Genomic DNA, 24703 nt, shown 5'->3' with positions numbered 1-24703 from the left:
TTTAATATTATTCTCTCTTCTGACTGCCATCGTCTTTTTCCTTTTTCAGAAAGTCATGAAAACCCTATCGTGTTTTCTTTTGCTAGTTGAGCAAACAGAAATGCAAAAAGTATATCTGTGCTAGTCTCTGCAGTCGAAGTATGATGACTTACTCTGCTGAGAAACCCGGAAATGTGAAAAAGTTCTAATATACTTAGAAATACTAGAACCTCAGCAGGCACACAATGTCATAGGACATTGACATTTGGTTAAATTACACTTGCAGCGTTGGGTAACCAAAATTCAATGTCAATTCAACATCTACTGTCAACGATAAATTGATGTCCAATACCAACGTCAGCTGACGTTGATATTTTGTGGTTTTTAAGTTGTGTAACCAAAATCCAATGTTAAGTCAACATTAAACTTACGTGAAGTACTGATGTCAACCTGATAAATGGGTTTTCTTTTGCTATTTAAACAAATTAGAATGCAAAAAATATGTTTGTGGTCCTCTACCATTCACCGCTCTCGAAGTTTACCCAACTATGATGACTTCCACTACTGAGAAACCCAGAAACGTCTGCAAGATGTCTGTTAAAGATCTGGAAAGCATCTGCTGTGTACATCTGACGGACGTCTGTAAGATGTCAGTTTTGCATACATTCTAAATCATAAATCTTAAAGACATCTAATAGACATCTATTTGACATCTGACAGTAAACGTCCTATAGACGTATGGCAGATGAACAAATGAAATTAAAAAAAATATGAAAAAAAAACTGTCTACAAATGTTTTTGTGCTATCATCAGGGTCAGGAACTTTTGTTGATCTTCATAGAAAACAGTTTCACTTCCAGCATTTTCAGCAAATATAATGATAAATCCCTCTTTTTTGTGACCATAGTAGTGGGTGGGACTTTCTGCCTCCAACCTGCAATCTGCAACAGCTCATGTTTATAATCGATATTAAGAAGATATGGCAACACAGAACATTCGCTCACGAGACCAATGAGAGACACGCATCTAACCTTTGGTCCAATAGGAACACGAGTACGCCGAGTCGTCAACGGCCCTCGTCCATTCACGAAACATTCCTAAACGCAACCCAGCCCACTCCGAGGAGAAGAAATACGTTACATCCTGCAGGTTTGAGGATAGCTGAAAATCTGACGATATAGAAAAGTAAGACCAACCCAGTTTATTAACAGAGGGTGAGTTTATCGAATATACCTACATGCTTTACCTACACAAGCACAGTGGACCTCCGTGCTTTGCTTATCATAATTGAGAGATAATCATGTCGTTGCATGGCTAACTGAAAGACACCGACCTGTAAGCTGGCATGCCACATTTGTTTATACATTAATGACTCTGCGTATTAAAAATAGCTGTCTTGTATTAGTAAATACACATCTTTCGTGCTGCACCGCAACTGAGCAAATATAGTGTCAAATATTTTATTTAAACACGTATGGAGTACTAAAGACAACAAAACCAAGCACTGTTCTCTACTACTGCTGCATATTAGATTTCAGAAAGTATCAGAGCGCAATAGATGTTACAAAAATAGATGTTTTTTGAAAATGTCTTTTTTGTTGTTGTTGCAGGTTTTCTCTTCATGTGTTTGTGAAAGTATTACTACCTGTCATCATCTCCAGGATCCATGTCTTTTTTGGTAAGTGAACTTGATTGAGTGTAAATGTCTTGGTTGTCAAAAGTAACGTTAACTGGTTTTGTTTGCGTGTACATTAAATCATCATCATCATTTCTCACTTTTCTTAGCGCTGGGTGTCAGAGAAACTCAGTGTGGAAAGCCTGAGGGATCTGGAGTTATTTGGAGGTGAGAGTAATCCAGCATCTCATGTCACTGTGCTTCTCGTACCTTTTTAAGCAAACTTCACCCGCCTGAGCTTTGTTCCACATTAGCCGGGGTGAATGTGAAGGGGAGTCCAAGAAACTAAAACATTTAGTCCCTATGGAGGGTTTGCACTTATGTCACGATTTGCTCAGTTACCCGGATGCGTGGCCATATTGGCGATACTTGGATGTAAACAACGGCATGGATTGCACAGTTAAGGTACTACTGAATACATAGTTCTGCTAATTTATGCTGTCTAAACCAGGGAAAAACATGTGGAAGCTGCTAAATCATATAGAGAAGGACTAAGTAAGCAGGAAAGGCTGGTTCAGTTTGGCCTTTCTAGTTTTTTTTTTGCACTCTTCTCCATGATTTGTTATAACTTTTGACAGTCTATAGTACTCCAAATGTTTTTTCTGGCCTGACCGATTAGTACAGGCCAAAACATGACAATAACTGACCGTTTTCAGCAGCAATAATCAGCAAAACATGCGAGTTTCGTTCAGTTCGGTGGCATTGTTTACGTTCAATGCCGCCAATATGGCCGATTAATGATGCGTTTTGAAAACACTCTATAACACACTCATATTTAATGATATCTCTGCAACATTCAATGGAACAATTGGCCCATCATGAACTTATCAAGGACAGTAATACTTATTTTTGGACACAAATCCCCCTCATAGTCAACTATGCAGGCCCATAGTAAAAGAGCAGCTCTGCATATGCAAATTACCCATGATCTCAAGCAATCAGACCTTTTGCAAAAATAAAAATGCGGCTTTTGGTTCGCTGTTTGTTTTGCGTGTGCTTTATGAAAGGTTTTGTGAATTTAATATTGTCAGTTCTTTTCAGTTTTTGTTGTAAATGTGTTATGCAGTGTGGTGTGCCACTGCTCTTTATTAAAAGTGCAGCGTTTGCGTCATGGTGACTAATGATGGTGGTAACAGCGTAGTCTGTGTGTCCTTGTGTCTGTGAGGCTTTTTAATCTCCTTCCTGTGGTGATGTATCTGTATGTGAGGCTGGCTGTGATGTAGTGTTATTGCTAGGTGTTGATGGATTGCTTCTGTGGTGCAACTGACAGCTGAGTCACTGCAGCCTAACAAGAGGTGGACTGATCTGTATTGGAGGTCTAACACTGCTGAAGCTCTATGAAATCTAGGTGTTAGAGGAATACTGTAATGTATGTAATGTGAGCTCTTACCTACACTAGTTTCAGAGAATATTACATGGTATTTGGTGTGCATCTGTATTTATCTTTTTGTTTCTCCTAGTTAGTTGCAATACATAACATTTTAATGTACTCAAAAGATTGGGGTTAGTAAAAAATGTGTTTTCTTTTTAAAGAAAGAAATCAATACAAATATTCAGCAACAATGCATTAAAATTGATGATAAAAAGCAATATTAAAATACATTTATGTTACACAAGATTTATATTTCAAATAAATGCTGTTCTTTTGAACTTTCTGTTCATCAAAGAATCCTAAAAAAAATATAGAGATTTCACAAAAATATTAAGCAGCACGTTTCTTAAGCACCAAATATTAGAAGCATTTTGAAATGCTTTTTAAAGGATCACTTGACCCTGAAGACTGAAGTAGTAGCTGCTGAAAATTCAGCTTTGCCATCAGGAAAAACATTTTAATAACTTGATGAGTATAGGACTAGGCTTAATTAAAAAAAAAAAAAAAAAAAACTTGTACTGACCCCAAACTTTTGAATGGTCAAATCATCTGAACAAATATGTTAGAGTGTAGTGGTATAAACAGTTATGTAAGCTGTAGTTGTGCAAACTTTTTCAGTTTTCATTTTAATACGGAAAGCATTATTTCAGACAGGTGTCATGTATAATTCTCTAGTTTGCATGCTCTTGCTGATATGGGACTTTTATTTAATTGACATGTAGCTTTTGGAATATGTTATAATATATATATTTTAAAAACTGTATAGCTCTTGTCATGATGGTTTGAATAATACATATTGCTTAATATTCATAATTTTTCATTGTTGCCTGTCTCTTAGAGAAATTTTAGATGTTGCTTTTTGTATATCTGCTTTCACTCATTTCGCCGCTTCATGTCTGCTATAAAGACGTTCATTTCCGTTTGCTTTTGGCTGTTTTGTGTTCCATGGCAATGCATCAGTAAAAGGGTTGATAACCAAGTTTATGTTAAAAAAAGTTTAAATAACTATTATATAATTTCATTGTTGAACTGAATGCTCAAATAATATAAATAGAATTTCTGCTTGTTTAAATTATTTTTGTCATTTAGTATATGCAGTTTGCTATGAGATAGATTATAGTTTTAACTAGACAATATTTAATAAAATGGTACACTACTAGTCAAAAGATTTTCAATGTTTCTCTTCTGCTTACCAAGCCTGCATTTATTTGATCCAAAGTACAGCTAAAACAGTAACATTTCTGAAATATGTTTACTATTTAAAATAAAGTTAAAATAAGTTTCCTATTTGAATATATTTTAAAATATAATTTATTCCTGTGATTTCAAAGCATGAATTTTTAGCATCATTACTCCAGTCACATGATCCTTCAGAAATTATTTTACTATTTGCTCAAAATATATAAATATATTATTATCTTTATTATGTTGAAAACAGCTGAGTAGAATTTATTCAGGTTTCTTTGAGAAATAAAAAGTTCAGCTTTTTCTATTCATTGAAGATTCCTGAAAAAATTTACTCAACTGTTAAATATTAATAATAATAATAAAAATGTTTCCTGAAAAGCAAATAAACATATTAAAATGATTTCTTATATATATATATAATTTTATTATTATTTTTAATTGTACTGTTTATTTTCTGTACTTTGGATCAAATAAATGCAGGCTTGGTGAGCAGAAGAGACTTTTTTTAAAATGTATTCAAAAACGTACTGTTCAAAAACTTTTGAATGGTAGTGTATGATATGTATGTATTTTTTTTTATACAAAGTGTATGTTTGTATTGTAGTTAAAATGGGAGGAAAATGTATTAAATCACTTGGAGGATGTAGAAGTGGAAAGTTGCTGGCTCTCAAATATTAGGTGTTTGTTAAATTTGTGAGAACCACTTTAAAGGCAGATTGTTTGTTTGTATGTGTGTCTTTTGCGTCATTTACACGGTTTCTCTACACCAGAGCAAACTCAGGCAAGCCCACTGAGGAAAGTAAGTGCAGATATCTTCCAGCTTTTCCATTCACCTGATGCTGTGGGTGTGTGATAGTTGTGCGTGTATGAGCATGTGAGATGGTGTGTGCTTGTGTGCAAATGTAAGATTAATAGTGTGTGTGTGTGTGTGTGTGTGTGTGTGTGTGTGTGTGTGTGTGTGTGTGTGTGTGTGTGTGTGTGTGTGTGTGTGTGAGTGTGTGTGAGTGTGTGTGAGTGTGTGTGAGTGTGTGTGAGTGTGTGTGAGTGTGTGTGAGTGTGTGTGAGTGTGTGTGAGTGTGTACGTGTGTGTGCTCAGATGAATACATCCCCTGTGCTCCTGTGTTCGCCTGCATGCACTCATCGTGCTGCTGTGATACTCACACTGTACCTCCACACTCACTCAGACTGAGGCTCTAGAAAAGGAAAGCGTTTGTTTTTAAGTTGGGAAAAGAAAGATAAGGTCCCATAAAACTCCCTGGGTAAAATGCTTTATTATTGTAAGGAGTGTTTCATAAACCAAATGGGGTTCAGACTTGGGGTTCAGTTCCCCAGTAATGTAATACTTATATCACAATTAAAGGGATAGTTCACCCGAAAATAAAAATTCTGTTGTTACTCACCCTCATGCCATTCCAAACCCGTAAGACCTTGTTCATCTTCAGAACACAAATTAAGATATTTTTGATGAAATCCAAAAGCTTTCTGACCCTAAATATAGACAGCTACGCAACTGACACGTCCAAAGCCCAAAAAGGTAGTAAGGACATTGTTAAAATAGTCTGTGTGACATCAGTGGTTTAACCGCAATGTGTCAGTCTTCAGTCTTTTTTTTTGAACAAAAAGTATTCTCATAGCTTCAGAAAACTGCAGTTGAATCACTGATGTCACATGGACTATTTTATTGATTTCCTTACTACCTTTCTGGGCCTTGAACATGATAGTTGTGTTGCTGTCTATGGGTCAGAAAGCTCTTGGATTTCATCAAAAATATCTTAATTTGTGTTCTGAAGATAAACAAAGGTCTTATGGTTTTGACACAAGGGCGAGTAATTATTGGCAGAATTTTTTTGTGTGAACTATCCCTTTAAGATCCTGAATAAAACATTTATGTTAAAGAATAGGTACAATAGATATGAGGGCTAGTTCACCCAAAAATTCACTTGATTGAAATGTGGCATCAGACTATTTTCATAATATTTACAGGTCTTGCGATTTGCAAGAATAAGTGTATTTAGACGCAATATTAATAATATATAAAGTATTTAAGAATATATTAATATTTGAGTCTGATTTTAATAGTGGACTTGGACTCGGTAAATGCAATTAATTATGTTTCCCTTCAAAACTCAGATTCAGCTGTTCATTTGCATTGTTACTAAGAGTTTTTAATGAAAATCTGTTTTCATATATTTAAATGGTTTGGTAAAATGTTTATTTCTTTGTTAATGCATACACTCTTAGAAATAAAGGTGCTTCACAATGCCATAGAAGAACCTTTTTTGTCTAAATGGGTCTATAAATAACCTTTAAAATCTGAAGAACCTTTCTGTTTCACAAAGAAGTTTCTTCAGATTATAAAAAGTTAATAAAGAGATGGTTCTTTAAAGTAACATTACCTTTGACTGAATGGTTTTTCGTGGAGCCAAAAATGGTTCTTCTATGGCATGTGAAGAACCCTTTAAACCACCTTTGTTTTTAAAAGTGTAAGAATGAAAAAAATATATCTTGTTGCTTTGTGTTCACATTCAGAATGCATGCTTTTTTTAACAATCCATTTGACTTTTTCCAATAAATGGCTGAATAGAAATCTTGTAATATTATAAATATCCTTACTGTCATTTTTGGTATATTAACTGTGCTGTTGCTAAATGAAAGTAATATTTTCTTAAAAAAAAAAAATCTAAATTCAGAATTTTTTGAAATAATGTGATTGCCTAAAGGATGACACTGTTTGCATTTTTGGGTGAGCTGTCCCTTTAAGGATAGAGGACATAAGCTTTAACTGAAGTTAATGGAACAATTCTTTACTTAATGATAATTATCCAGCCTAATTAAGAATGTAAAGGTTTAGTTTGCGATTTGTGTATTGGTTTTTACTGTTAATGCCCTCTCACCTCATAGATTGACACACTGTGTGCTGGAATTTAAGACATCTTCGTAATATCTTACGAAATTGCCTCATAAGAGTTGTCACAAAGAATGAACCAACACCAGGAATAATAATGGTGATGTTGTCATTGGTCACCAAAGCATGTGGAGTAGGATGATGCTCATTGTGTTAATGCAACACATGGAGCCATCCTGTCAATGCCTGGGCTTGCTGCACTGTTCACTGAAGTAGTCCTGCAAACACTTCAAAGGGCATAAAATGATTTGTTTTATGAATTGCCATAGACCTGCATGATCTCCACTGACAGATACTCTCATCGCATGTGTGAGGAATTAATATTCTCATCTGTAAGTCCATGGGAGAGCGAATAGAAACTTGTTTTGTAAGTTAAAAAAGTATTTGATGTTCATGGGATCATGCATATCTATAACCAAATGCAACACAGTGGATTGTAGTTTATTTGATGCTTATAACGTGCTTTTGCAAATACGCAGAGTTTTGTGAAGCCATTCCTGCTGCAGTTTTCAACTTCACGGTCTCGTACTGAGTCTCAGAACAGTTGGACTGAATCTTTAATTAGCCATAATCTGCCGTTCCCTCAGTACTTGATCTGTATGATTCACTGAAGAGCTTTGCAATGGCTGGGATTTATCAGTGTATGCGCAATAAAAACCCTTCCCCTCTTCAAAAGCAGGTTGGTTTGTGCTGTTCTCACAACAGTGGCATCATTGTCTGTGACTGTACATGTGTGTAATCTTGAAATGTTTCCTAACTCACTTAAACTGACGTTGATAGTCATAGTATATTTGGTTGATATCCCAAAATACTATGATGCATTTTGAAGGAAAGTTAACATGCACTTAAAATGCACTTGCTACCCGAACACTGCTTGCACAGTGACACACATCCTGTCAGAAATGTGAGGTTTGATGCTTTATCGCATTCAAATGACAAATTGAGCATTTTATGTTTTACTAGATTTTCCAAACTGCCTATGATATATCTTTGAATGTACAGTGAGTCAAAAAGTTTTTTGGACACTTAAATTGTATATAACAAAGTAGCAAACAAAACAAACAAAGCTAAAAATATTTGCTGTGAATTTTAAACAATTAGTCCTAGGGTCATTGTAGTAAATGTACAAAATTCAAAAGTACACAAGCACAGATAAACCAATAGTGTTTGTTCACCAAGGCTGCATTTATTTGATCAAAAATAGAGTAAAAACAGGAATATTCTTAGTTTAAAATAGCTTCTATATTTGAATATATTTTAAAATTGATTGCAAAGCTGAATTTTCAGTTGTCGTTCCAGTCTTCAGTGTCACATGATCCTTCAGAAATAACTCTAATATGCTGATTTGCTGCTCAAGAAACATTTTGCATATTATTATGGAAATATGGAAACAGCAACATTTTGTAGGTATTTTTCAAACAGAAAGAATAAGAACAGCATTTATTTGAAAAAGAAATCTTTTGTAAAATTGTCACTCTCAATCAATGTAATTCATTCTTGCTGAATAAAAGTATTGATTTCTATTAAAAAATAAATCTTACTGGCCCTTTTGAATGGTACTATAGTACTATCCACCATAAATCAGTGACCACCAGAAAACTGTCCAAGTATAGTTTATCTTTTAAAAACGAACAAGCTTTTTTTTTTTATTAATTAAGTGTTGAAATACTTTGTTGGTTCACTGTATGACTGAGTACCTACTTTTACAAATGCACCTCCATTAAAATCACAGTGTTCACAGCCTAATTTAAGTATGTTAAAAGTTTTTGATTATGTTGAATAGGCACTCGAAATGTTCTGGGACCTGAGGTGTCTCTCAATCTGCTCACTAATGTCTCAGTATTTGGTAAATTGTCAAGTTGTCAAGTTTGGTAAATTGTCAAGTTTGCCCCTATTATGCCATTTTTTTGGATCCTAATATGTGACCCTGGACCACAAAACCAGTCATAAGGTTAAATTTTACAAAACTGAGATGTATGCATCATATGAAAGCTATATGAAAGCTTCTATTGATGTGTGGTTTATTAGAATAGGACAATATTTGGCCGAGATACATCTATTTGAAAATCAGGAATCTGAGGAAGCAAAAAAAAACAAAACACTGAGAAAATCACCTTTAAAGTTGTCCAAATTAGGTTCTTAACAATGCATATTACTAATCAAAAATTTCATTTTTATATATTTACAGTAGGAATTTTACAAAAAATCTTCACGGAACATGATCTTTACTTAATTTCCTAATGATTTTTGGCATAAAATAAAAATCAATAATTTTGACCCATGCAATGTATTTTTGGCTACTGCTACAAACATACCCCAGCGACTTAAGACTGGTTTTGTGGTCCAGGGTCACATATTGTTTTGGGAGTCTCCTCTAAAAGATTAACATGCATGGTCGAACAACGCTTCTGTTTTCTCAAAATACGCATTTAATATCACTTTGTTTTTCAGTGATTCTCAAATGATTTAAAATTCAAAAGATTCAGTCTTTCTAACCCCCCCCCCCTTTCCGTGAGCCTACTCTGCTCTGATTGGTCCTGATGGCCCAGTCTGTTGTGATCGGTCTATGTCAGAAATGATACGCCCATTGCAAAGTTGCATATTTTAAAAACTCCATATAAAATACAAACATGTATTATTTATCATGCTTACATGTTGAGATTCAGTGGAGCCAGCTGGTCCAAATTTGAATTTCTAATGATTTGTTCAGGCTGTTCAGAGTTGATTCTTTCTTTTATTATTTTTTTGTGCACTTTTGCTTTACAACTTTGTGGATTGTTTACATTCACATACATCTACATTACACACTGCATGAAAGGCAATATTCAAAATGGCATAATAGGGGCACTTTAAGTTCACAAAATATCCTGACATCAGAAAGTGGATTAAGACGCAGCTGTGGTCAGTTTGCACTTTTGCCGGTGTGTTTATTTAGTGTTTCTGCATTTGACTAATGACTTTTTGTGTCTCAGGCCCATGAGGACAGTCAGGAGTTTCTGAGACCTCTCCCACGCAGAGAAACCATGGGAAGCTTTCTTCTGGACAACAGCGCCTATGAGCTGCGCACTGTCATCGGTGAGGACAAGGCTGCACAGCAGTAGAACGCAAATCTCTGTGATTCCTCCAGCTGATGGGTGTGTGTTTGTCTCTGCTTGTGTAGGTCGAGGTTTGGAGGACTTGATGACAGTGAATCTGGCCAGATACAAACCCACAGGGGAGTATGTGGCCATCCGGCGCATTGACCTGGATTCGTGTACCAATGATATGGTCAATTACTTACAGGTCAGTACAGGTGACAGCAGAGCTTTTCTCATATGTGACCCTGGACCACAAAACCAGTCATCATTTATAAATCATCTGAAAGCTGAAGAAATAATTGATCCATTGATCTATGGTTTGTTAGTGTTACGGCTGGCTCGTGAGCCGCAACACAAAATAGGCACAACACCACATTTTGGGGAAAACTCCATTTATTTACCAAAATGAGAAAAAAGTTACATAACAAAACTAGACGTCTAGGGGTGTAAAATAAAATTATACACGCGCGAGTATTTAATGGGAAAACTAAGAAGAGGAAGGAAAAAAAAAACACAAGCAAACGCAACACCTGAGAGAGCCCAACTAAATGACATACCAGGCTTTTATACATCGTGACTCTCCCAGAGGCTTAATCAGTGATTAATGTCACCTGTTGCCCAGCCAGCGATTGCACTTACAGCAAAGCCAGCAGGGGGCAATAGGCAGGCGTAACAGTTAGGACAACATTTGGCCAATATACAACTATTTGAATATCTAAAATCTGTGGGTACAAAAAAAATCTAAATATTGAGTAAAATACCTTTAAAGTTGTCCAAATTAAGTTCTTAGGAATGCATATTACTATTTAAAGAATAGTTTGATATATTTACGGTAGGGAATTTACTAAATATCTTCATTGAACATGATCTTTACTTAATGTCCTAATGATTTTTGGCATAATTTTGACCCATAGTATGTATTTTTGGCTATTGCTACAAATATACCTGTGCTACTTATAACTGTTTGTCTGGTCCAGGGTCACATATTGGAGATTAGTCCTGCATATCGCTAGCATATATACATAAGCATTGCAACCACTTTCTTTGTTTTTTTAAAGGGAGAACTCCATGTGTCTAAGCTGTTCCACCACCCTTGTATCCTCCCATACAAGAGTGTCTTTATCGCTGAGAATGAGCTGTGGGTGATCACACCCTTCATGGCCTATGGTGAGCTGAGACATTCTGTATCAACTACAGCGTATCAAGTCTAAACTGCTCATAGTTCCAGTTCTAAATGCGTTTTCTTCATCATCAGGATCTGCACGAGACTTAATCACTACAAATTTCACTGACGGTTTGAGTGAGCAGACAATTGCCTACATCCTGCTGGGTGTGCTGAGAGCGCTGGAGTACATACATCAGATGGGCTACGTTCACCGGTAAGGAACGCGTATGCACTTATGATTTGTTGTTATCATTATTAGTCAACCATGTTAATAAAGCAACAAAAATTCTAGACTGTCAGGATGATTTCTTTGATTTCTTGTTACAATAATATTGAAGTATCTTTATCATCTCTTTTGTGTCTATAGTAGTGTGAAGGCAAGCCACATCCTGATTGCAGCAGATGGACAGGTGTATCTGTCCGGTCTTAGGAGTATCTTTAGCTTGATCCGTCATGGTCAGAGAGCACGTGTTGTACACGATTTTCCCCAGTACAGTGTTAAAGTACTACCTTGGCTCAGTCCAGAGGTTTTGCAGCAGGTATGTTTAATATATAACTTCAATCTCACGTTTGGGGTCAGTAAGAAATGTTTCTTGAACAGCGTATCAGCATATTAGAATGATTTCTGTAGGATCATGTGACACTGAAGACTGGAGTATTAATGCTGAACTTCAGCTTTGCCATCACAGAAGTAAATTTCCTTTTAAAATATATTCAATTAGAAAATGATTTTAAATTGTAATAATATTTAATATTTTGAATAAAATAAATGCAGCCATTACGAGCATACGAGACTCCTTTTAAAAACATTCAAAAATCTTACTGACCCTCAAACTTTTAAACATTAATGTATATTGTCTATATAATACATTGGAAATTAAATTATAATGATCTATATTATAGAATCTACAGGGATATGACTTCCGCTCAGACATTTACAGTTTGGGCATCACTGCATGTGAGCTAGCTAATGGACATGTACCCTTCAAAGACATGCCTGCTACGCAGGTAAGGCAAACACGTTTTCTTAAATCAATCTCTTTTTGCTTTCCCACTTTTTTATCTTAAATTTAAAGGGATAGTTCACCCAACAATGAAAATTACCCCATGGTTTACTCGCTTTCAAGTATAGATAAAATAAAGTGCATCAATCCAAAATAAAAAGTGCTCCACATGGCTCCAGGGGTTAATAAAGGCCTTCAGAAGCAAATCGATGCATTTGTGTAAGAAAAATATTTATATTTATAACTTAACCGTAATCTGTAGTATACTGTTGTATGCGCATACATTCCATCAGATGACGCAGGATGTAGGCATAGCGTAAGCTTCAGTGAGAATATGACAGTTTCGTGAGAACCAGGTTTTGTTTACAGCGTAGGAAAACCTCCTTTTGGCTTCAAAATCCTCCAAATTTTCTTTACAAATTCTCATTTTAAACTTCTAATTCGTGACCAGTGTTTTGTTTTGTTCTCTCCACTGTGCTTCCGCGTTTGTCACTTCTCACTGGTGCTTCTGCTACACCTACGTCCTACGTCATCCCGTGGAACGATTCTCTCTCGTGAACATGTGTAAAGGGGGTCGCACACCGGACGAGAAACGCAGCGCAACGTCGCGTCGCGCCGAGGACAGCTGGAGGTATCGCACACCGGACGCGCACATTCTATACGCGCCAACTCATTTTTCAGTTCTGAACTGCAAGTGACGGTTGTGACCTTGTAAATCCAGTAGGTGGCAGTCAAAGACAGTGAATGTAATAACGATGTTACATAGTATGTTACATAGGACTTTAGATTTTGCGTATGTAAAAATGTCTCGAGAAAATAAAATATGAATTAATTATAAAGGTTTACATTTCAAGCTGTAAACCTAATGTAAGTAGTATTTTGCAGCAGTGGTATCTTGTTTTTTTAATCTAATAGGACGATTTGAGACAAATATGTTATTTAATATAAAACTATGCAGGTGGCGCTCGTGGCGCGGCAGAAATTTGAACAGCTTCCTGAGTCGTAGCTGGGCGCCGCGGACAGACGCCGAATGGCGCCACCGGTGTGCGTATACTCATAAGCTGTGTCTCATTTTGAAGGCTGCGCCCTCCGGAGGTCGAATCCTCCAGAGGTTGCATCCTCTGTAGGACGTGTATGCGAAGTGTCCTCAACTTAGAACAAAAACGAGACAGCCTCCATAGGACTTGGGAGGAAAGAAAAAAAGGACAGTTGGAAAATGAAACAGGATTTATCACGTTACTATGCAAACAAATTTAGAGCATTGTTGCACTCTCACACTACTTAAATGAAGGAAAATTATTTTTACATTTGTAAAGTAATTTGACAAAAAAAAAGCTTTTACTTGTTTTATTTTATTCATTGTTTCAAGAGCTGCAGCATATCTGTTAGAGAAAAAAATAGGAGAATATTAAGAACAACCTTATCCGTTTTTACCTATTTTAATGATAAACACCACATCTTAGCTTGTGTGTACATCTGCCGGTGCCGGCATTTTTCAAATTAACGACAGTTGTTTACAGCGACGCAAAGAATTGTGGGTTATATGTAGCAGCAAAGGATACATCTCATGCATCCTTCGAATTCCTGTGAAAGAAGGTCGCATTCGAAGGTCGCATTTGAAGTGTCCTACTTGCTTTTCTGAAATGAGACAGCCTCGATGACGTATGCAGCCTTCGAATGCGACCTCCGGAGGGCGCATCCTTCTAAATGAGACACAGCAATTGAAAACTGTGTGTTCGAATTTTAAAGACGTGGCGCGACGCGGCGCTGTGTTTCTCGTCTGGTGTGCGACCCCCTTAAGACGGATAGCGAAAGCTAGAGATTATGGTTTATAAAGTTTTAAATACTTTTCTTTAGGGGTGGCACAGTATATGAAAAAACTTGTCTCAGTTCGGAGCGTGTGTTCAACACATGCGCAATGTAGCCTCGTGCACGTAGTGAGTGTCCTTTTTGCGGGAAGTAAGAGGTGTGTGTGGACATACAGACAGTAAAAGTGGAGTGCTGCAGGTTACGTCACGTGTAGAAATGGGAAGTGGGAGAGATAAGGCCAGCGTCGTATAAGGGGCCGTTCGCATGTAGCGTCTTTTGTGGGCTCAAGTTTGTAGACGTGCGGTATGCGCGCTCATAATGGAAGCGACGCGGTCGCGACGCGCACGCGATGCGACGCGTTCGTTTTTTCCAGGTGCGTCCGTGCCGCATTGAGATAAAACCATCCAAAGACTATAGAATACCCTTAAAGGGACTTTGAAACATCTCAACTTTTCAGAATGCCGCAAGCGCCCCGCAGGTCATGTGACATGAACCAACCAATCACTTGTTTAAAAGACAGAGCTTAAAGATTTCCTCTCTTTTTCTTTTAAAAGATACAATTTTTGTAAGAGCCACACTGAAGTTGGCAGTTTGATAAATGCAAGTTAATTCTTCAGTTCAATCTTTATGTGCTAAATAGGCACATGAATTCCTGTAGAGATAGCAATACACATTCTCCTGTTTTTGCCAAATAAATGAAAAGCATGTCATCAATGTCTTCTCTCTTGCTGTATCAAAATCTCCCCTAGCTTATCTCAGAGATGCTCCCAATAATGTGCTTAAAGTCAAGTCCAATTCAGTTTGTGCATGTTTACATGATATAACTTTTTTTTTTTTTATAATGTATCCTAAATTGTGGATAATTAAACTACATATCATATGCCACAGTAAATTTCTGGAGTGTTAAAGATTAAAAGAAAAAAAAAGAAAAAAACAAGTACCGTACAAAAACCGTGATACGAACCGAACCGTGGGTTTGTGAACCGTGCCACCCCTACTTTTCTTACACAAACACATCAATTAGCTTCAGAAGGCCTTTATTAACGCTTCATTTGAAGCACTTTTAAGAAAAGGATGAACTTCATTGGACTTCAGGATCTCAATACCCATTCACTGCCATTATAAAGCTTGGAAGAGCCAGGACATTTTTTTGATATAACTCTGACAGTACTTATCATATACACCTAGGATGGCTTAACGGTGAGTAAATCATGGGGTAATTTTTGTTTTTAGGTAAACTATCGCTTTAACTTAATAAACTCTCTTTGCCTATATCAGATGTTGTTAGAGAAGTTAAACGGTACAGTTCCCTGCCTGCTGGACACCACCACCATCCCCCCTGAAGAACTGAGCATGAAACCGTCTCGCTCCGGAGCAGACTCTGGGATCTGCGAGGGCCCCGGCGCCGGTGGAGCTCGCCACACTAACGGAGAGCCCTCATCCTCCTCCGGTGGAAACCCGTATAGCCGAACATTCAGTCCTCACTTTCATGCCTTTGTGGAACTTTGTCTACAGAGAGATCCTGAAAAAAGGTAAATAACACTCTACTCTTTGCTATTTATATTTATTTTTAAAGAAATCATTCAAAATTCATTTATTCAAATTAATTTTTTTCATTGTTTTGTCACACAAAAAAAGAGATTTGAGGAATGGGCTGACCACTAAAAATAGCTGTGTCATAAAACGTTTTACAAAAGTAATGAATACATGTGGTGTAATAAATAATAACTAAATGTATGTTATGTCTTCCCACAGACCTTCTGCTAGCTCTCTGACAGGCCATTCCTTCTTCAAACAGGTGAGTCTTACCTTCTGCAGAGGAAATATCTTGACATACAGTGGCAAGAAGTAGTTTTATGAAATTAGTGTTATGCATTAATTGGTCATAAACTGTCATCAGGAGGGTGTTTCATAAAACAAATTTATCAAATAAGCCAGGCTTATTTCAGTTAGTCTGACTTATTTTGAGCCAAATCAAATGACAATAAGTCAGACTAACTAAAATAAGCCTGGCTTATTTGGTAAACTTGTTTTATGAAACCCCCCTCTGGTCATCATCAAAACCACAAGTATAGACAAACAAAATGTGATTAAGCTAACAACACAAGAACGTATCCCATTAAACATTTACAGTGCTGTAAAAAAAAGCAAACTTTACCTTGCAGTCATTATCTGAATGATCAACAGTCAGTTTTTCATGAGTTCCTTGTTTGTTCTGAACAACATTTGTTGATTATCCAGCAGTGTTGTTTTTGACAACCATCTTAGATTTAGTCTTAGTCTTTTGGACTAAAATGCTTATTAGTTTTAGTCACATTTTAGTCACTTCTATATGTGATAGTTTTAGTCCAATTTTAGTCGACGAAATGTCATAAAGGTTTTATAGTCTAGTTTTAATCAAAAAAAAGGGGGAAAAGTAGTCTTTTAACAAATTAATGTAGGTCAGTAAGTATTTTGCTGTTGGGTAGTGTCACTTATAAGTTCTGAAAATAGCAGATCTTTAGTTCAACACAATGTGAGCTTCCGGATCGACTATTTTCACCAATAATTACAATAATGAAGGAATGGTTTTAGACATAAGACATATATTTGAAATAATGTGCAAACTGCCGCCATCATGGTTAATCGTCTGTCTGTCTGAGTGACAACAATATGACGTGTTGAGCACGTTGTGCGCTGCACGCCAGGTGGTGGGCGTAACCAAACAAGGATAGAATGCTAAAACGGCTTGCCATAGCCTACTAGTATGGCAAAGAGTATTTAATGCTAAAACGGCTTGCCATAGCGGCAGCTACTTCTTAGGTTTTAATTGGCATGCACAATAAGCAGAAATGTCATGCATTTTAAACGTCTGACGGACCACACACTAACATTTTCGTCTAGTCTCGTCTCGCCAACGAAAACTCACACACGTCTCGTCATGTTTTAGTCATCAACGAGCCATTTTTATCTCGTCATCGTCTCGTTATCGTCATGAAAAAAAAGTTGTGTCAACGAAATGATTTCGGATAACAACACTGTTATCCAGGTGATGACAACAAGCTTTTTTCACATTTTTACAGCACATTGAATGTTTAATGGCATGTGATCAATAAGGCCATGACATGAAATTTGCAGCATTGACAATGTTATAGAACTAATTTGAGACGCTATTAGTGACAATATTGTCTTCTGTAGAGCTGCTTTACAGCTGAAATGTAAAGTTTCATAACTGATTAATGTGACAAATTTAAAGGTTTAGTTCACCAAAAAACATGTCATTAATTACTCATCCTCATGTCGTTCCAAACTTGTAAGACTGTTCATCTTCAGAACACAAAATAAGATATTTTTAATGAAATCCGAGAGTTTTTTGACCCTCCATAGACCGCAACACAACTACCATGTTCAAGGCCTAGAAAGGTAGTAAGAACATTGTTCTGAAGATGAACAAAGTTTTTACAGAAGACGTGAAGTTAATTAATGACACAATTTAAATTTTTGGATAAACTGTCCCTTTATCACTGTTATTTTCCTGATTATTAATGTGAAGCTGATTTGAAACGATCTGCATTGTATAAAGCGCTGTATAAATAAGTGTGACTTGACTCATTATATTGTTGTGGTCCACATAACATTGTAGTTAAAGCGCAGACCATCTGAGGCTCTTCCTGATCTCCTGCATCCAGTTTCTCCAATAAGCAGCCTGGACTACATGCAGCCTCAAGATTCGCCCACTGGATTGGCCAGTCTGGAGTCTGATCTCAGCCAGCTGGATGTAGATGACTGGGACTTTTGACATTAAACGGATGGGAAATGAAGGGACGGTGGTTTGGAGGCGTTACTGTAGGACTCTTAATGAGAACTGAATGATTTTGTTGTTTTAAGGGAGAAAAAAGGGAAGGCTGGTGCTATGTGAATGTGACATTACAAAGAGCTTCAGAGATGTTACAGAAGACTCTAGAATGTTTCTTGTTGTCTTTTGTGATTTGCGTATATCACTGAAACTACAAGGACAGACTGTAAAAAAAGAAATGAAAAACCAGCAGCCGCCATAGCCTTGCTATTGCATTCAGAAGCATGAACTGAAGCAAACTCTTACAGACTGGCCATGTGACAATGGTGATCACTTGAGGCTACTAAAACCTGTTCTATGTGTTTCACCTGAACTAATGACACTCTATGAATGTCTACCAGCTTACCAGCAATTCCCATGTCTCCGTGCATACTTGTCTAGTGAAGCATAAAGAGCCGTCAGTAAAGTCAACCTAAGCAGCACTGTTTATTTTATGGATGGAAGGTGGAGATTAAAACGATCAACTTTTCAGAATTTCTGCCCACAGCACAAATGTTGACGCCACCAGAAATATGCTAGAGGACAAGATTTACTTTTTGCCTGCTATCTGGTGTAGTTATTAGTTTTAAAATGTTTAGTTGAATTTCATTTCTGTTCTTGGCATGCGTTACAGGAGGGAGTATTTCAATGGACCGTCTGTGTATTTTCAGCATATTTAGCTTTTGGTCAAATGGAATAAATGGTGCAACTGCACAAATGTCAACCCTTGTTTGCTGTTTTTACCTTTTTTTGTGTGTGTGTGTGTGTGTAACATTACAACCCATTTGGAAAACGGTTTCTGCAACAATGATTTCTCTATATAATATTCAGCATTGCTGGGGGTAACGCATTACAAGTAATGTGAGTTCCGTAATCAGATTACTTATTTCAAGTAATAACACAAGTTAGTTTGTTTTCTCATTTATTCACCGACAGTTCTCCTGTCCTATGTTGAGAAAAATTGGAAGCGAGTTGCAGAGGCACTTCCTTCAACGTGAGGCTTTTGGTTCGAAAGGTCCTTTACAGTTGCCAAAAATATAACTTTTGGGCTTTTTTGTTATTAGAAAAAACTAATTAACAAGCCCAGCTGAAGTAACACAAAAGTAACATACTGCATTACTTTCCCTAAGAAGTAACCAAGTCACTTTTTCACAGAGTAATGCGATGTTGGAATAAATTACTTTTAAAAGCAACTTTCACCAAGATTGATTCAGTTTAAAATAGAGAATGCTCTGATAAATTTTACGAATAAGCTGATAATTATTTTCATGTTATAGCCAACAACCAATAAATGCAGATATTAAAATTGTTATAATATTTTGCTTAATTATACAAAAAGAAACTGTAAAATAAATTGATTTTAAAGTTCATTACATTATAATATACAGTATAAAAAAAATTGAAATTGAGATTTAAAGATTTTCTGAATAAATAAGTCTGGAATCTGAGGGTGCAAGAGACAAAATATTGAGAAAATGGCCTTTAAAGTTGTCCAAATGAAGTTCTTAGCAATGCATATTATTAATCAAAATTAAGTTTTGTTGTATTTTTGCTAGGAAATGCACAAAATATCTTTATGGAACGTGATCTTTATTTAATATCCTAATGATTTTTGGCATAAAATAAAAAAAAAAATATCATTTTGACCCATACAATGTATTTTTGGCTATTGCTACAAATATACCCCTGTGACTTAAGATTGGTTTTGTGGTTCAGGGTCACAATTAAATTAAAAAAAGCCTAAAAGTCTCTTCAAGATAAATATATTGATTACTATATTGCAGGGATGCAAACAGAGGTATGGTCAAAAAGGAGTGAGATTATCGAAGCCCGTGCCCCCACAGCAAATATCATATAATTACATTGCCACCAACCTCTGCCATCCAGGGCTCACCCTATACACATACAAAGATCTTTATATGAAAATACACAGATTCTCTAATTTTACAGCCCTCATCCACTTTCTGCACTGTAAGTGCCTGGCTCTGTGTGCTGTCTTTTAATAAATAATGTTGTGTGGGCTCTCCCGTTCTCATCGAATGATTATTAAAACTCCAGTTATAGTTCTTATTCTATGATATTTCTTAAGAAAACATTCTACAAAAAAGTATGTTTATTTCAAAGGTTTTGAAAATGTACAACTCCAAAAGGAATCTGAAAGACAAAAGTAAAACACAGAAGCGGAGGCGGTGTGGTTCTAGTCATCCTCATCTGAGGGAGGCTGGTCAGCAGCTGCCTGGTGTTTTTGCATCTTAGCTATGAGCTCTGAGGAAAATAATACACTAAAATTAGTTTCTATATATATATATATATATATATATATATATATATAATACTGGAGAGTGAAAACATCAGGGGTTTACACATTTTCAACAACTTCTGACCAAACCTCTTCCAGTTATTTGTGATTAATGCAAAAGAATTTTCCACCTCAAACTACACAACCCAAAAGTGGATGTCAGTAAGATTTTTTTAAATTTATGTTTCTGAAAGGTATTTTTTCATGTCATTTTAAAGAGATAGTTCACCCAAAAATTAACAATCTGTCATTAATTACTCATCCTCATGTCGTTCCAAACCCGTAAGACCATCAATTCATCTTCAGGGCACAAATTAAATTATTTTCGGATAAATCTGAATCTCTTTCTGACCCTGCATAAACAGCAAAACAACTACTATGTTCGAGGCCCAGAAAGGTAGTAAGGGCATTGTTAAAATAGTCCATGTGACATCAGTGGTTCAATCGCAGTGTTATAAAGCTACTTTTTGTGGGCAAGGAAATCAAAAATAATGACTTTATTCAACAATTTCTTCTCTTCCTTCTAAATTTTTAATGTGCATTCTTGTAGCTTCATAACATTAAAGTTAAACCACTAATATCACATGAACTATTTTATCAATGTCCTTGCTACCTTTTTGGGCCTTGAACGTGTTGTGTTGATGTCTATGATTTCATCAAAAATATCTTCAGTTGTGTTCTGATGATGAACGAAGGTCTCACGGGTTTGGATCGACATGAGTAATTAATTTTTTGCTGAACTATCCCTTTATCTGTTCTGATCAATTTAATGCATCCTTGCTGAATAACGACATTTGTTTCTTTCCAAAAAAAAGTAACTAACCCCAAACCTTTAAACAGCAGTGCATGTTGAGTTTGATTCAATGTTTATAAGCAGATAAGCACCTTTGGCAGGATTGAAGACACCATTGGTCTGCTGGTTACAAACATAGCAGCGCTTAGATTTACGGTAGTGCTGGAGAGCACATGCCTCACAGAAGTAATGCCGGCACCTGGAAAACAAAGACATTATACTTTTAAATAGAGAATGACACACTAGTTCTACAGTCAAATATGTGGCTACGACATGCAAACACAATGTCAAATAATTTCTATATGATATATACAGGCTATAGCAAAATAATGTGGATTTGTGCTGTGGTGCGAGTAGTGAAAAGAACAGTATTTGCAATTCAAACCAGCCATGCTTAATGTAGCACTTACTTTGTAATAATGGGGTTTTTAAACGACTCTCTACAAATGAAACACTTGAAAGGAAAATCTTCCTCGTCGCTGCTCACTTCATAGTTCTCCTCATCTGAGAGAAAAACAATGTCAGAAAACAGAACTAAAGAAGCAAAATGTACCCGAAGAAATGTACCTAAAGGTGGCTCACCGTTTGCTCCATATCGTCCTTCATCAAGTTCTCGCTCAATCTGCCAGCCGTGCTTATAGTCTGAGCGGTCATGGAGAAACTTACAGCTGTCTGAGAATAAAAAAAGACATGTTTATTTATGCAATAATGGTGTTCATATGAACCTGACAAAAACAGAGAGGAAATCTGTTGCTTACTCACCTCCGAACCCACAGAAGCCAGTCTCTTTATAGTCTTTACAAATGTCAGGCTGGTAATCCCACCGCACTGTGGCCCTCAGGTGCTCAGGCGCTCTGATTGGTCCTTTCCTATCATGTACAAGACATCATGGATCAGCTAAATGATACGTGTCCTCAAAAACAAATACAGTCACAGTCACAGCAAACAGGCTTAATGGCTCATTTATACTGACTCACCTGACCATACCAGAGGAAGCGTTGCCCATGGTGGAGTCTTTGGGTTTAATGTATTTGTGGTAGTTGTTGATGCCACGATAAATTTTATCATCATCTTTACCAGTGAGCTCCTAGAAAAGTATACAGGTATGTCACTGAATTAAGAGATTATTGTGGCCACCCAAACATATCAAGAATTATACGGTGCCTTGCAAAAGTATTCATACCCCTTAATTTTTTTCACATTTTGTTTTGTTGCAGCATTATGTTAAACTGCTTTAAATTACTTTTTTGCCCACATCAATCTACATCTCATACACCATAATGACAAAGCACAAAACAGGTTTGTAACAACTTTGCAAATTTATTAGAAATAAAAAACTGAAAAGATCCCGTTGCATAAGTATTCATACCCTTTTCTGGGACACTCGAAATTAAGCTCAGGAGCATTCATATTGCTTCTAGATGTTACTGCACTTCGAGTGGAGTTAAACTGTGGCAGATTCATTTGAATGAGTATGATTTAGAAAGGCACACACCTCTCAGAAAAGGTCTAACAGCTGAAAATGCATATCAGAGCAAAAACCAAGTCCTGAGGTCAAGATAACTGCTTGTAGAGCTCAGTGACAGACTTGCGTTAAGGCAATGATCTAGGGAAGAGTTCAGAAAAAAATCTGCTGCACTGAAGGTTCACAGAAGCATTATCCATAATGGAAGATGATTGGAACAACTAGGACTCTAGAAAATGTCTGCCAGCCCCCATCCAAGCTGACAGAGCTTGAGAGGTGAAAAGGTGAGGCAAAGAATGGCAGATAATTGCCAAATGCAGATGTGCAAAGCTTGTCACATCATACCCAAAAAGACTTGAGGCTGTAAAGGTGCTTCAACTATGTACTGAGTTAAGGGTATGAATACTTATGCAATGTACTTATTTCAGTGTTTTATTTTTAATAAATTTGCAAATCCGGTTTTTGCTTTGTCATTATTATGGTGTATGGAGTGTAAATTGATGTGGGGAAAAACTAATTTAAAGCAGTTTAACATAATGCTGCAACAAAACGTGAAAAAAATGAAGGGGTATGAATACTTTTGCAAGGCACTGTATATTAAAAAAAATAAATAATAATCGATTTGACACTTGTTACATACCTTTCCATCAAAGTTATCTGACATTATCAAGATGAATTTGTTCTGACACAGTTTAACTCTTGAGTTCTTGTCATATTTTATTAGAATTGTCTTAACTATAGCAAATAAACTGTGATAATGTGAGAAATGTTGAAGGTGTCTGAATAAATTTTGGTTGGAAATTCTGACTTTTTCCATGTCTAAGTGCTATCGGGTCCCTGGTGCATCTACAAACCCCCCCAAAAAATGAAAAAGAACAACCGAGTATTTTCATAATATTACCACCTCTTAATCTGCAAATCTCCATCCATTTTGTTTCCGCAAACATCAAAGGTGTATCAGTTCTAACACCATGGCAAAAGTTTGAGCAAAGCATGCTAACTGTTCTGTTTTTGGCTGCACAGATGAGGACAGAACACTATTTAGAGTCCCAGCCTCAGAGGAGACAAGAGAGCAGTGGATTTATTTACTGTAAATTACGTTGCTGCCATACAGATCTAATATAAGCATGTGATTTCTTTCCCAGCTGTTTACCTTCAAAGACATAACCCACTGTTTGTGTTTTTAACATAAACTTGTGTGTTCGTCATCTGTTTAGATGCAATCTGTACTGTAAAGCACGATAATGAACTTGAATTTACAATATTGGTCCCAGATATTGTTGTTAACCGTACCTCCTGAATCTTCTGGCTGCGCTCAAAAATGGCCTGAGCATCTTTGTCCCTCTCTGTGTCCAACTGATAAACAGCAGTGGCCCCCATGTCATCTGGTCCCTCTGGTTTCTGCAACAAACACCGTTATAATTAATAAGAATAACTTACATTCTTTATTAAGGGTTTGCTATAGTACGAATCATATCATCCTATATAAATAATTTGCAAAATGCGACCACCTGACTGACAGACTCACCGCTGACCGAGACGATTTGTAAGAGACAGTGACACTCTTGTCTTCTTTCTCCTCTTCACTTTCGCTTGATGAGACTTCTTCCCTCTCCACTTTCTTTGTCTATAACAAGGGTTGAGCAGCATTTAACTGGTGGTTATGGTTTCAGTGTAAACAACAGCTTCGTAAAAACAAATAATGCAGATTTCCATTTGTCTAACATATAAAATACATACTTTCTGAATCATGGGGTTCGTAGAAGGAGCTTTCTTCTTTCTGACCACAGCAGTGCCCTCCTCACCGCTACTTTTGTCTGATGAACACACACAAATACTGATTTAATACATTGTGAGCTGCAGAAATGTGTTGAACGTGAACACTGAGTAAACGTAGAGCTTACTGTACGGATTAACATAAAAATGCCAAGTCCAAACATGCATTACCGAGCACTGAGGGAAAATAAGAACAAAATACCTTTATCGCTATCACTTGCATTTCTTTTACGTCCAGAAAACTTCTTGTTTGATTTCTTAAAAAGAAACTTGCAAGTTGTTCTCGGCTCCTCGGAGTCCGCCATCTTTATCCACGTATGAAAACAAACCGTCGAGTAAAAATGAGGCACTTAACTGCGGTTATAGTGCCTCTTGTGTTTGG

The 24703-nt window shown here is 36.6% G+C and overlaps 2 protein-coding genes across 3 annotated transcripts; one reads left to right on the top strand and one right to left on the bottom strand.

Moving 5' to 3' along the window:
* Positions 1–1078: 1078 nt before the first annotated feature.
* On the top strand, positions 1079–18712 carry strada (STE20 related adaptor alpha). Of its 2 annotated transcripts, XM_073840584.1 has the most exons (13): positions 1079–1193; positions 1590–1657; positions 1765–1822; positions 4985–5013; positions 10092–10194; positions 10280–10401; positions 11255–11363; positions 11452–11575; positions 11729–11900; positions 12265–12369; positions 15453–15706; positions 15930–15972; positions 17797–18712. In XM_073840584.1, the coding sequence occupies exons 2-13, from the start codon at positions 1646–1648 to the stop codon at positions 17950–17952; spliced, it is 1287 nt and encodes a 428-aa protein (XP_073696685.1). In that variant the 5' UTR covers positions 1079–1193; positions 1590–1645; the 3' UTR covers positions 17953–18712. The 2 variants fall into 2 exon arrangements, with proteins under 2 accessions (XP_073696685.1, XP_073696695.1); XM_073840594.1 differs by lacking the exons at positions 1079–1193; positions 4985–5013.
* A 1371-nt stretch (positions 18713–20083) lies between these two features.
* rnf113a (ring finger protein 113A) lies at positions 20084–24626 on the bottom strand. Its single transcript, XM_073848837.1, has 10 exons — positions 24524–24626; positions 24286–24362; positions 24074–24172; positions 23839–23946; positions 22058–22167; positions 21843–21949; positions 21663–21752; positions 21491–21584; positions 21173–21279; positions 20084–20253 (listed from the first exon to the last, which is right to left on the bottom strand). The coding sequence occupies exons 1-10, from the start codon at positions 24624–24626 to the stop codon at positions 20186–20188; spliced, it is 963 nt and encodes a 320-aa protein (XP_073704938.1). The 3' UTR covers positions 20084–20185.
* Between the last annotated feature and the right edge of the window lie 77 nt (positions 24627–24703).

Source organism: Garra rufa, chromosome 1, assembly GCF_049309525.1.
Source record: "Garra rufa chromosome 1, GarRuf1.0, whole genome shotgun sequence".
Taxonomy (NCBI): domain Eukaryota; kingdom Metazoa; phylum Chordata; class Actinopteri; order Cypriniformes; family Cyprinidae; genus Garra; species Garra rufa.
This window is presented reverse-complemented; position numbering and strand designations above follow the sequence as displayed.

Coding starts and splice junctions, on each gene's coding strand:
- strada (XM_073840584.1), top strand. Junction 10,195..10,279: donor TGAGCTGCGCACTGTCATCG/GTGAGGACAAGG, acceptor CTGCTTGTGTAG/GTCGAGGTTTGGAGGACTTG. Junction 15,707..15,929: donor CAGAGAGATCCTGAAAAAAG/GTAAATAACACT, acceptor GTCTTCCCACAG/ACCTTCTGCTAGCTCTCTGA.
- rnf113a (XM_073848837.1), bottom strand. CDS start 24,626: ATGGCGGACTCCGAGGAGCCGAGAACAACTTGCAAGTTTCTTTTTAAG. Junction 23,947..24,073: donor ACAAATCGTCTCGGTCAGCG/GTGAGTCTGTCA, acceptor TGTTTGTTGCAG/AAACCAGAGGGACCAGATGA. Junction 21,280..21,490: donor AAAAACCCCATTATTACAAA/GTAAGTGCTACA, acceptor TTTGTTTTCCAG/GTGCCGGCATTACTTCTGTG.